The sequence below is a fragment of the Anas platyrhynchos genome, chromosome 2 (genome assembly GCF_047663525.1).
Source record: "Anas platyrhynchos isolate ZD024472 breed Pekin duck chromosome 2, IASCAAS_PekinDuck_T2T, whole genome shotgun sequence".
NCBI classification, from domain to species: domain Eukaryota; kingdom Metazoa; phylum Chordata; class Aves; order Anseriformes; family Anatidae; genus Anas; species Anas platyrhynchos.
Genome location: NC_092588.1, coordinates 54,404,404 through 54,415,908, shown reverse-complemented (window position 1 = coordinate 54,415,908; position 11,505 = coordinate 54,404,404). Strand labels below are relative to the sequence as shown.

The window sequence follows — 11,505 nt, the reverse complement described above, 5'->3', positions numbered from 1 at the left end:
CCTCCTTCTCTCCTCCTCCTCCTCCCCGCCCCTCTCCCCCTCCCTCTCCCCTCCCCTCCTCTCCTCCCTCCCTCCTCTCTCCTCCCCCCCCGCCCCGCGCCCGCAGCTGGGAGCCGGGCGAGGAGGGCGGCTCGCGCCGCCGGCACGGCCCCGACGCCCCGCGCGAGGTAAGCGGCGGTTGGCAGCCCAACGGCCGCCAAGCGCGCCCCCTCCCTCCCTCCCTCAACGGCCGCCTTCCCTCTCTCCTTCCTCCCTTCCCTTCCTTCCCTTCCTTCTCTTCTTCCTCACGGGCAGCCCCGCAGCGCCCAGCCCCTGCCCGCTCCCTTCCCTCCCCGCCTCGGGCCTGCCTCGCCGCCCGCTGGGGCCTGGCTGCGGCCGCCTCCGCGATCGTGAGGTGTGTGTGTGTGGGGGGGCGTCCCCGTGTCTGTCTGTCCGTCCCTCTCTCTGTCTGTTTGTCCCCGCGTCCCTCTGTCCCCTTTCACCGCCACCCCCCCGGCTCCTGAGGTGCGCGGCCGGCCTCGCTGCAGCCACCCCCCCCCTCCGTCCCTCCCTCCCTGGCTCGGCCGCGCTGGGACCCGCCTCATCCGAAGCGCTGTCAGGGCGGCGGGTGGCACTGGGCCGCGCTTGGAGGCCTCGCCTCTTCTGCCTGCCGCCCCGGGGGGGCCCGGCCGCGGGGGTGCTGTGCTGTGGCAGCAGGACCCTGTACGAGTGTCCCCCCGTCCCCCCCCCGCCGTGCACCCCCTCCTGCCCGGCTCGCCCCTGCTCCGAGGACTCCGCGGTGTGGGAGTTGCGCGTCGCTGCTTCGACTTGATGCGCCGAAAAGCTCGGGCTGCTGTTGCGTAGTTTGGTGTCGCCTTTCTTCTCTGCCTTCTTCTTCTTCTTGCCGCGATCTGGCTTTTACCGGAGGGGACTTCTTCAGGGCAGAAGCTGCCGGGTGTTGGGCGTCCGGTGAAGTCCTTGCTCGGCTGCATAAAAAAAAGTATTGGTAGGAAAGGAATGACTGCTGAGGAGCCAGCTCGCTTTGTGGGAGGAGAGCGCATTTGTCAGTGCCCCGAGAAGTAATCGTTTCCTCGGTGGATTGCGTTTTCTGTTTTGGTCTTGAAAGTCTTTCTTGAGTGTGCCTGGTCATGTGGCGGAGAGTGACAGTGATGTCTGTACAGGGCTGGAAAAAAAACAAAACAAAACAAAAAAAAAAAAAACCAAGAAGGTCTAGTTTAATACAGGGTGTGCGTCACGGTGTTTTCAAATTGTGAGAGTCAGTGGTGTGCTCTAAACTGCGAGAATCTAAGACCACAGACTCGTCCAGCAGCTATGCCTGTTATTTTCATCGTGAGTGCAATTTACAGTGGCCGTACCACGTCCCTGACAGGCTGTGGCCAGTGGAAAGCTGTCGGTTCGCCGAGTGTCATGTAAGAGCTCTTTCTCTATTGGTAAGGCATGCAAATTCTCTGACCTGCTTCTTAGGGAGAGACGGGGAAATGGCACCGTGAGAGGTGCTATTAGAGACTTTTTTTCCCTGTGTGTGTTCTTTAATGCTATCTCAAATACGACTCTCTAGTCGTGCAGCTTCTTTAAAGGAGAAAGATAGAAAGCAGCATTGGTGTCGATTTGAATGTGAGCATTACTTATCTTGTGTGTTTAGAAGTGTCTTCAGAAGAGAGAGAATAAATGAAAATGGGGTGAAGGACAATTGTAAGTCTGAAAGAATTGAAAAAGTTTACAGCTCTTTACTTTTTCTGTTTAAGCTCCTTTTAATAATTATTAATTATCCAATGTAAGTGTCTTTCAGTTGTTAGAGAAAGGCCTGTGGCTGCCCATGCTGGAAAGCTAACTGTAGTTGAAGTGAAGTGAAAATATCTGCTCAGTGTTATACAACTGGTAATTATGAAGTTTGACCTTAAAATCTGTATGATTTAATACCAGCTGAGTTAAAGTTTGAAAACTAACACAATTTTGTTTTAGATTTTTTTTATAGTCAGGCTGCCCTTGGCAAAAAAAAAAAAAAAAAAGGGTAATTCTTGACCTAAAAAGGTAATATGGAAGCTCCCAGCACTTAGTATTCCAGCAAACTTATTTTTTAATAGACATGATTGCATCTTTATGGAACAATTATTACTAATGCTGGAATACAACAATGGTCTCTGTGAATAAGAGATCTTAAAAGTTCCATAAGGCACAGATAGGTGTGAAAGACACAATTGACAGAATCTGTGGAGACTTGACTGAGAATCTCTGCTAGGTTTTAGTCTCTTGTTCATGTTAACTGCTGCATCATTAACAGCATTTCAGAAGACATCATTTTCTCTAACGCCCAAGGCAAATATCTCAAAAACATAATTTTCTAGGCTTTCTGTCTCTGAATTGTAGCCTAAGTGGAATTAGAAGGTATGGTTATTGACACTTGCTGGTGCCTGTAAAGTTCTGTAGTAGCAGCCACAAAATGTAGAGTCTAGTGAATTTATCTGCTGTTGCTGTGGGGCATGGGGTTGACAGGAATCCCACTTCTTGGTGGGCTGTGAGAAAGAGCACTAAACTATTTTCTGGAAAAAGGCAAAATGCCAAGAAACTTCCCTTCAGATGGTACTAAATCTGCCACCTTTCAAAGAGTAAAAAGGTGAGGCTTAAGACAGCAAAATGCCAAAAATTGCTGGGTGTTTTTGGTTTCATTTTAAAATTGGATGTCAATTTTTAAATGGCTCAGCAATTCATACTGATCATCTATAAACTTTAAGCATTGTTTGAGGAGATGGAAAAGGGTGGGAACACTGAATTCAGAGCCTGAGAAGGAAGTTAATAAAGTGCTTACTGCATCTAAATACTATGTGAACATTTTATGTTCTTCATAGGTGTCATGAAACGCCTTGTTCATAAACATATACATAAGGAATGCTCTTGGCACACCTTGATAAGTCACTTTGGCCTGAACATCGATTGCCTCTTGTAAAAACCTGTAAGTAAAATAAACGTATTTTGATTTGATAGTGCTTTGATGATTTGTTCTCTGATCGTAGTTAGCATGCTCTGCCTCAGAAGGGAAAAGAGAGTATCAGTTACCTTGTTTTGTAAAATGGGCAAATCTTGGGTTATATTAACTGACACTGCAACAGCAGCTGATAAGGACTCTGAAAGCTGAATCAATTATTGTGTTTTACAGAAATGGCAGCTCAGAAAAGGAAGTCTGCGTTAGTAGAGCCTTCTGCTAAACGTCCAAAACTGGACAAGAACAGCAGACCATCATCAGCAAAGAAGGAAAAAGAGGTGTCAGATACAAAACATGTCTCAAATAAATCCAAGTCTAATCAGTGTGCAGCACAGGAGAAAACTGTACTCAAAACCTCTGTCAAATCAAACAGGTTAGTGACAAAGCAATAATAATTATTCTATATTATCTTGCTAATCTGCATTAGTGCAGAAACAATCTAAAGAGAGTGAATTTGAATTAAAGATACAGTTAAAATAGTTAAATAGTACTAGTGGGAAGATTAGCCCTAAATCATTGTGTGATATCTGCTACATGATCTTTCTCTGGAACCATGGTAGTGTCTTCAAATCCAGAAGGACTTCATCCAAAAAGGCTTCTGAAGGGAAAAAAAAAGTCTAAGCTAATACTTAATTTAAAAGCTACAAGCCACAAGTGACAACAATTCAAAAACTGCTAGAAATGTTAGAAAGCATTCATGTGGGGTTCATAGTTCAGTCTTGCAATGCATAAAAAACGTTAAGCACTACATGTAAGAATAACCAGGTGGAAGTGGTGTCTTTTTAGAAAGATTCCAGAGAAAATGATTCTTATAAAAACACTGAAGATGTAGAATGTGTTATTTAAACAAACAAACAAAAATATTAGAGGGCAGAGGCTTTTAGGAATGAGAAAATTTTATTACAAGTTCTACTTTCTGGATGCTGAAAAATAATTATTTGAATCTTTCAGTAATACTACCAACGAACCTGAAGTGGGAATGCGCATGACTACAAGATCTTCGGGATTCAACTCAAATAATAAAACAATACCTGACAAAAAAGTCCAACAGCAGCCGAAATCTACAAAAAGCAAGGAGGTATGCCAGAAAAAATCCGTGCAAGAAATTCCTAAGTCAAAATGTGCAGCTGCTCCAGACGAGCCTGTTACAAGGAGATCCCAGAGACTGCAGCAGTTAACACACGTAGAAGTACCAGCAAGATCCCTTCGTAACAGAGAAGTTAAAGAAGAAAAACCTTTGGAAGTCAAACAAAGTAGCCAGGCAAAAAAAAATGCTCACAGTGTTACAGCAAAAGCAGTGAAACCTGCTGGAGCAAAAACAGAGCAGAAAAAGACAAAAGCAAAGCCAAACAATGCAAATGAAGATAAAGAAATACACGTAGAAGTGACCAGCTCTCTGAAAGAGAAAAAGGGTAAGGCAGACAGCAAAAACGGTAATTCCAACAGCCTTCAACCCAGCGCTCAGGAGTCGTCATTGTGTCACGATGACAGTCTCAAGGAAGTTAAGAAAGACCAAATGGGCCCTGTATCTCCGAATCCTAGCAACACAAAGAAAGTGGAAGCAGATTCTCCTAAGCCAAATTCTAAGACGGTCACTAAGGAAAAGCAACAAATGCATCAGAACGTAAAAAACAGTTCAAAGCCAAACAAGGTTTCACAGCCATCTGTAAGTGAAGCAAATGCAGCTGATCAAACAGAGAACGATGTAAAATCCAAAAGAGTAAGCATCCTGGAACTTTGTGAAGAAATTGCAGGTGAGATTGAATCAGATACAGTAGAGGTGAAGAAAGATTCCCCTAATGCCGAGTGCGGAAAAACAGAAGAAAAGCCTGCTGAAGTACAGCTGCAACAGAACGAAACTCTTCCTCAGAAAGAACCTGGTCAAAGTACTCAATGCAAACGTTTTTTCCCTAGCAAAAAAGGAATGCCCGTCAAGTGTACGTTGAATGGTAGAAATAACTCCTCAAACAAAAACTCTAAATGGACCAAAATTAAATTACTGAAAGCAAATAACATGAAGCAAAGTAACTTGCATTCTGCAAATGCCCCCAAGCTTCCTTTGTTAAAAAATTACCCTGAAGTTTCAGAGGCAAGTCAAACAGCCCCAGAAGCACAGCTTTCCAAGGCACAAGGCAAGCTGTCCCTAACAAGACTCTCGGAGAATGAGAGTGCAGCTTGTGTGCAGGATAAATCAGACCCTTCATCTGAAAGAGCTGGAAGTAAAGAAGTGGCATTAGAAGTAAAACAGCCTGCAAAAAGAGGTGCGGAGAACGGTTTATTGCGAAACTTGACAAAACATTTCTCTGAGCCACGACCAGATGAGGTAAGTCATTTTAATTATGGTGGGTGGTGGAAGGGTGTTGTAAATCTGTTCTGTTTTCTGAGAATGCCATGCTCAGGAGGTTTGTCTCAGCAGTCACTATATTACAGTAACTTAAGAGTTTCAGATTGTATTAAAGGTCCTGTTACTGGAGTGTTATCGTAGATGGGGTGACAGTAAACTGGAAAATTAATCCTAAATTCTGTAGTTAATTAAATGTTGATGGTTAAAGTTTCCTGCTGGAGGCAGAGGCCGTACAGATTTCATACGGACACTTCTTGATGACTTAGGTTTGCATGGTTATACAGTTCTGAAAAGTCGTGTTAAAAGAAAGGAGGGAAAATTTTTTTCTCTACCTGAATCAGCTTCCATTACGAGTTAAGGTTCTAAGGGCAAAGGGGTTTTATGGAAAGTATTTTGCAACCTTATACATAAAATGAAGAATATTTTAAGCTAAATTAATATCACAAACATGAGTTTGTGATAATTAATTATCACACTAATAAATTAATATCGCAAACTAGCTAATTAGTTGCATTTTGTCTGCTTGAAATAATGTAATAGAAGAATTGGTGCTGTATTCAAGATGTTAATACTGAGTTAATGGAGTGGTTCCAGTAATAAGTTAGAGGCATTAAGTATCTCTGTTTTTTATTGAAATCTGATGTTTTCTGTTTTGTTTAGAGCTTTCGGTTACGTTTGGAATCAAGTCCAGAAAGCTCTCCTGTAAAGTATCTTACAGCTCCTAAACCACCAAAACAAATAAAAAAAGAACCTGGAGAAAGTGAGCCACAAGGTAAACACTTACTAATAATTTCTCCTCTTTCTGACCAGTTACACTGGAAGTATAATAAGTCTTCCTTTCCGAGGAATGATTCACAGAGTAAGGTACAGTTGGTGCAGAACTAAACTTTCAGGACTGGAACTTACAAACAAAAAAATCCCCTTTCTTTTTCCATGTAATAAATAAACAAGCCTTCAATTTTTCAATTGGATTCTTCTCTTGCATCTGTTTCTGTTAAGGATCCTCTGTTGGTTACCTCTTCTTTTGAATAGGTATCTGCATTTTCCCCTCTACTTTATTTACTTAATCTTGACCAAATTATTAATAGAGTAATTGCCCTCCTGTTTTTATTAAGTAGTTTTCATTTTTCAGCCTGTGAATGCTGTTAGTCAGACCTTGTGATGCATGTGATGTGAATTTTTGACTCAAGTACATTTGACTAAGAATTACTATCAGTGGATCACTAGCATATCTTCTCATTAACTTTCCCCTTGACATTTCATCCTTTTACTTTGTGTTCTTGGTTTGTTGGGTTTTGTTTTGTTTGGAAAACTGAACCTGATTTTGAGTGTACTGTTTAACTATTTAGTTCTACTAAAAAGTTACGACTTTACTGCCATTTTAAGGTATTTTTGCAGGATGTAAAAGTGTGTTTTTTCTTTTGTCTATTCTGGATTGCTTCTTTTTCTTCTGTTACAGAACACACTCTGGGGGTGGCATTTATGATTCTAATACTATGGAGAGAACTATTTCTATAGATGTATAACAGTTATACAGAGATTTAAACACTGATGTAGTTTCACTACTGTACTTCCTTAGCTGTTGGCACACTGCTCTGCAGAACTGACATGAAAATATTAAAGAAATTGCATGCTTTTTTTTTTTTTTTTTTTTTTTTAAGTATATGTGACAAACGTACGAAACAGTTTGTGTTATTTCCTTTGTAACTATGTAAACTTTATAATGAGATTACATTCTTTGATTAATTGTAGGTTTGGCTCCCAAGCAGGTGACGCAAACTTCCTCTACAAATCAAACTTCTGAAACTGAGAACAGGTATAGTATTTCATACATTATGAAATGACAGTCACCTTCCATAAAGTTATGTCAATTTTTATTTTAAGACTGTTCTCCTTTCTGCAGCCTCAACTTCCAGTTTCAAATAAGTGACTTGCTTATAAAAAGAATTGCATTTTACCTAAATTATTGGGCGTTTTTACTTTGTTAAGAAAATTATTAAGTGAGATATGTAACTGTACATTAATTTTAAAAAGTAGAATTTTGCAAAGTTGGGAAAACATTTCTAATAGTCTGTTCCTCAAATCAGGTGAAAACCAGAAAGTATGGGAGGGATTGCTGCATGATTTTCACATACCGAATTATTTCACGTGTTTCTGGAAGGGTTTTCCCTTCCAGAATAAATTCCCCCTAACTTATTAGAATTAGTATAGTCTTTTAGGTAGGGGAGAAGAGACTTAACTTGGGATTATTTTGTGATTGCTGTTAAACTAAGGTTCCATGCTCTTGAATAGTCACTTACAGAGGCTTAATGTTATTACTACTAAAGTTCAAACTGACATTTTATACTCTATCATGTCACCTTTAGTTTTTGACTGTAGTTCTGTGACATAGTAAGGAGAATAATTTTTTCATACCTGAAGTCTTGAACAGCAATATAGTTGGCACAGTGGTTAGTAAATTGCTGCTGTTCTCTGTGTTCATAATGGAAATAAGGAAAAGATTCAGTTAATTTTCAGTACTCCATCCGAGGCCAGATTAACAATTCTGACTAACCAGCCCTTTTGTATGTGTTCTAAAAAAAAAGCAACTCCACAACTGTGGAATTTTACAGAAAATGAGTGTGAAGGCAGAACTTGAAGGAATCTTCCTAGTTAAAGGAAGACTTTCAGATTTTTCCATAACTACTACAATAACTATTTTCATATTTTTATTCTTAACTTTAAAATTTTATGACATCTACTCAAATTTATTAACTTTATTAGCTGAACAAACCCATATCGCCTTACTAGTTTGTGTGTGTGCATATATAAAGTATATAATATATATATAATTACATATATATTATATATAGTGTTACATAATATATATGTGTACTAGTCTTCTGAGAGCTTTTTTGTCCATATTTCCATACAGTACTCTTGTTTTATCCAAGGCTTAATCTATCATTCTACTTTGTGGTACTCCTCTGGTAACATGAAGAGTAATGTATATTATCTACAGCATAGCTCTTTTTTGGGGGGGGACCTTAAAGTAGCTACTTAATGCAAATTTTGGGGCACATGGCTAGAGAAAAAAAGATCTTGGATTTTGCAAGAAAAATGCTCTTGCACAGAAAATGTTCCTTTAAAATATCTGGGAAAAGGTGTTTTCATTTTGTTCTGTTTTTCAAAAGCTCACTTATTTAACTTGCTGCGTGTGCTACAGCAGCAACTACCATTACGTATTTGCTCTATATCCATAGTTTGCTTAGAAATAGAATATGTAAATATATGCTTTCAGTAGTTTTGTGTGTTTTCTTCTGGTTATCTCCACACATTTTATCCAACTTTGGAATTGATGTTATCTTTCCCCCGAATATAGTAGAGGGTTAATTTTCTTGTTGATTTGTTATAGTGCTTTCCAGCCTTTCTTTCAGTTGTAACAAAGGGAGACTTAGCTGAGTGAGAAGATTGCAGTAATATATATCAATTTATCCCTTATGTCCTCTTCTTCCTCCTTCCTTCTTTCCCATCTCCCTTTACTGCCTGTAGTAAGAAGATAAGTTTGAATCGAGTTTGAGAGATTTATGATGTATGTTTTATATTGCCCACTTATATTTGTGGGAATATTTATATGGTCTGCTTTAGCAGCCTGATGTGTGATACCTGACACTAGAAACCTAACCTTGTGTAGGAAATGTATAGCATGAGGCATCATCCTTCACGCTCTGAAAATTTCTCAGTTAATGCTTCTGTTAATGGATGTGAATAACCTACTCTACTCAAAAATTTTCGGGGGGCGGTTACTAAAATAGTCTTGTAATTAGGCTAGTCATGAACTGTGTTTTTGTTTAATCCTCTTATTTGCCTATTTTTCCAGTAGAATTGCAAACTGAAATATATATGTCTGTTTTGGGTTATTAACTTGGATTTGCATCTTGTTAAAGTTTAGTTATACTAATCAGAAAAGCTTTAAGTGTCGAGGATGACAGATATAAGCAGTCCCCTTTTAACATGAAATATGTTTATATTTCAAGGGTTCCATTGTCAAATCCTTCATTAGCATCAAAGTGCAGTAACTTCCTACCATCTGAGGAACATATTCAAAAGCTAAAAGAAGCAGGAAAAGATGGCGATAAGCAGCTAATCATAGTAAGTAATACCCTTTTAGTAAGGTTTATGGTTTCTCAAAGAAATTACTTTGGAATTAGCAGTGCTGTGTTTTTATGAACTAGTCTAAAAATCATTACTCATACATATTACTATTGCCATTGTAAAAGATTTGTGAAAATTGAGCCCTTATTAAATTGTCATTCAATAGTTTGGAAAAATGGTGGCTGACTGACATTTAAAACTGATTCTTTTTTAAAAAATGCTCTTCTGGAAAAGAGTGACTGTACAGTAAAATTTTGCTTTAGAGAGAATGAACTTGCCTTTACTTAGGTGCAAAATCTCTGTTTCTTAAAATTTCAGATGCATAAGGGGATTTGCATCTGGCAGGCTGTGTACAAAATTAATATGAATGGATTTATTCTTGCATCAATGAAGTATATGTTGTTCGGAGAAAACCTTTGTCTTGGAACAAATATATTTTCCTGTGAACGCACTAATTTTCACCACACTGTTTAAGTAGCATAATAGTTTGGTTCTTTGTTCTCACCATTATTTGCCATTAGTTACCAAATGCAGGTATGTCCTTTAAAACAAGCGAATGCAAAATGGGAAGGAAGAGTGGTTTTTGTTTTTGTTTTTTATCACAGAAAAGACAGTTGTTTTTCTGTCTTGTAGAATCATGCTACTTCATAGTGAAACAATTGGAGTTTTTGTTTGCTTCACTTTGCTTTTTTGTTGATTAACGTACCAGATAATCCTTGAGAAATTAAAAATTTTAAAAATGGAGATGGGAATCTAGAATGGGAGGGGAAGCCAGGCTGTGAGAAAGAAGGGCTCGGTAGGACACTTGTCAGCAAAATTACCCCTCTCATATAGAATTGGTGGTCTTGCTAAATTGCATTATTTTTCATGTAAAGCATGGATTGTATAGATGAAAATATTAACCAAAATAGAACCAGCTGAACTCTGAATACTTTCTTGCATCCATACTTTAATATTTCAAAAGCAGAGCTTCTGAGAAGTAATTCGATAAGTATATCCTTGATTTGCCTAAATGATACAAATCTAGACACTTGAATGCCTACTCACAAGGTGATAAATGATGTATATGAACAACATCTAACACTTCCTAAGTAGTTCACCTATTGTTTCTTTTAAAAGTCATTTTACCAACAGAGTTAAAATGTGTGATTAAATACCTTAACTATATTAAAAGGACTGTAGGAGTATTCCTTTTCACTACAGTGAGGTTAACTTAATTTTTGGTCATACAGTAATAGAGCTTAACTGAACAGTTGGCTAGGACCCTTGACAAGAAGAAATATATAACTTGCTGCTTAGCTACTGGGGAAAGAACTCTTTTTTTTTTTTGTTTGTTTGTTTTTTAACAATATATTCAACGGGAAGAGTTGTAAGTTCTCTAACCTAACAACAGTTTAGAATATAAAGAACGGATATCTATGAAGAACACTAGGGAAAATGGGAGAGACCTAGTTTCTTGTTTTCTGTGTGTATTTCTGGAAAATGCAAGCAAGCAGCATATTTCATTTTTAAATGTGAAAGTAACAGCTTCATAGTGTCTAATATGTTTCAACACTTCACACAAATCAAATTCACTGAGTTTGGAGTAGGCTTTTTATTTTGTTCAAAGGGCGTTTTGGTAATGCCTGTAGTTCACTTTACCAAGAGACCATTAGGGAAGGTAGTACTCTGATATTCTTTTACCTGGGGGGAAAACTGATTTTAGCATTGTCAAAACATGTAGGAGATCTCAAATATTTGACATGTCACTTCGTAAACCACTATCCTTGACGTTAGTTACTGTGCTGACAAGACATATGTCAAGTTATGTCAAGAATAGTTTGTGCTAGCTTCTGGAGGGAAAAGAAGCACTAGGTGGTCTTCTGAAGTACCAGACTTTGTTCATACAAATACTCAAAAGAATGGGATTAAATATGTCTAATACGGTATGGTACTTTTTGAAAGTAATGGTTCTGTTTTGCATATCCATGGTGAATTTCATAAATAATGATACTGAATGGCTCTGAGAAGGGTTGTGGGTTTTTTTGTTTTGGTTTTGGAGATACTT

The 11,505-nt window shown here is 38.8% G+C and overlaps 1 protein-coding gene across 9 annotated transcripts in view; it reads left to right on the top strand.

Moving 5' to 3' along the window:
* The first annotated feature begins 19 nt into the window (after positions 1-19).
* ESCO1 (establishment of sister chromatid cohesion N-acetyltransferase 1) overlaps positions 20-11,505 on the top strand; it is a 33,038-nt gene continuing 21,552 nt past the window's right edge. For 2 of the 9 annotated variants that reach the window (XR_005263981.2, XM_038175696.2), the window contains exons 1-7: positions 20-167; positions 2,847-2,950; positions 3,155-3,353; positions 3,932-5,303; positions 5,985-6,096; positions 7,077-7,140; positions 9,341-9,455. Coding sequence is in view for 8 of the 9 variants with exons in the window: in XM_038175696.2 (XP_038031624.1) it covers positions 3,157-3,353; positions 3,932-5,303; positions 5,985-6,096; positions 7,077-7,140; positions 9,341-9,455 (1,860 nt within the window). In the remaining variant the exon portion in view is untranslated. Of the gene's footprint in view, positions 168-238; positions 395-567; positions 1,410-1,796; positions 1,879-2,846; positions 2,951-3,154; positions 3,354-3,931; positions 5,304-5,984; positions 6,097-7,076; positions 7,141-9,340; positions 9,456-11,505 lie in introns of those variants that run through there. The other 7 variants (XM_027451974.3, XM_038175690.2, XM_038175689.2 and 4 more) reach the window with 7 other exon arrangements.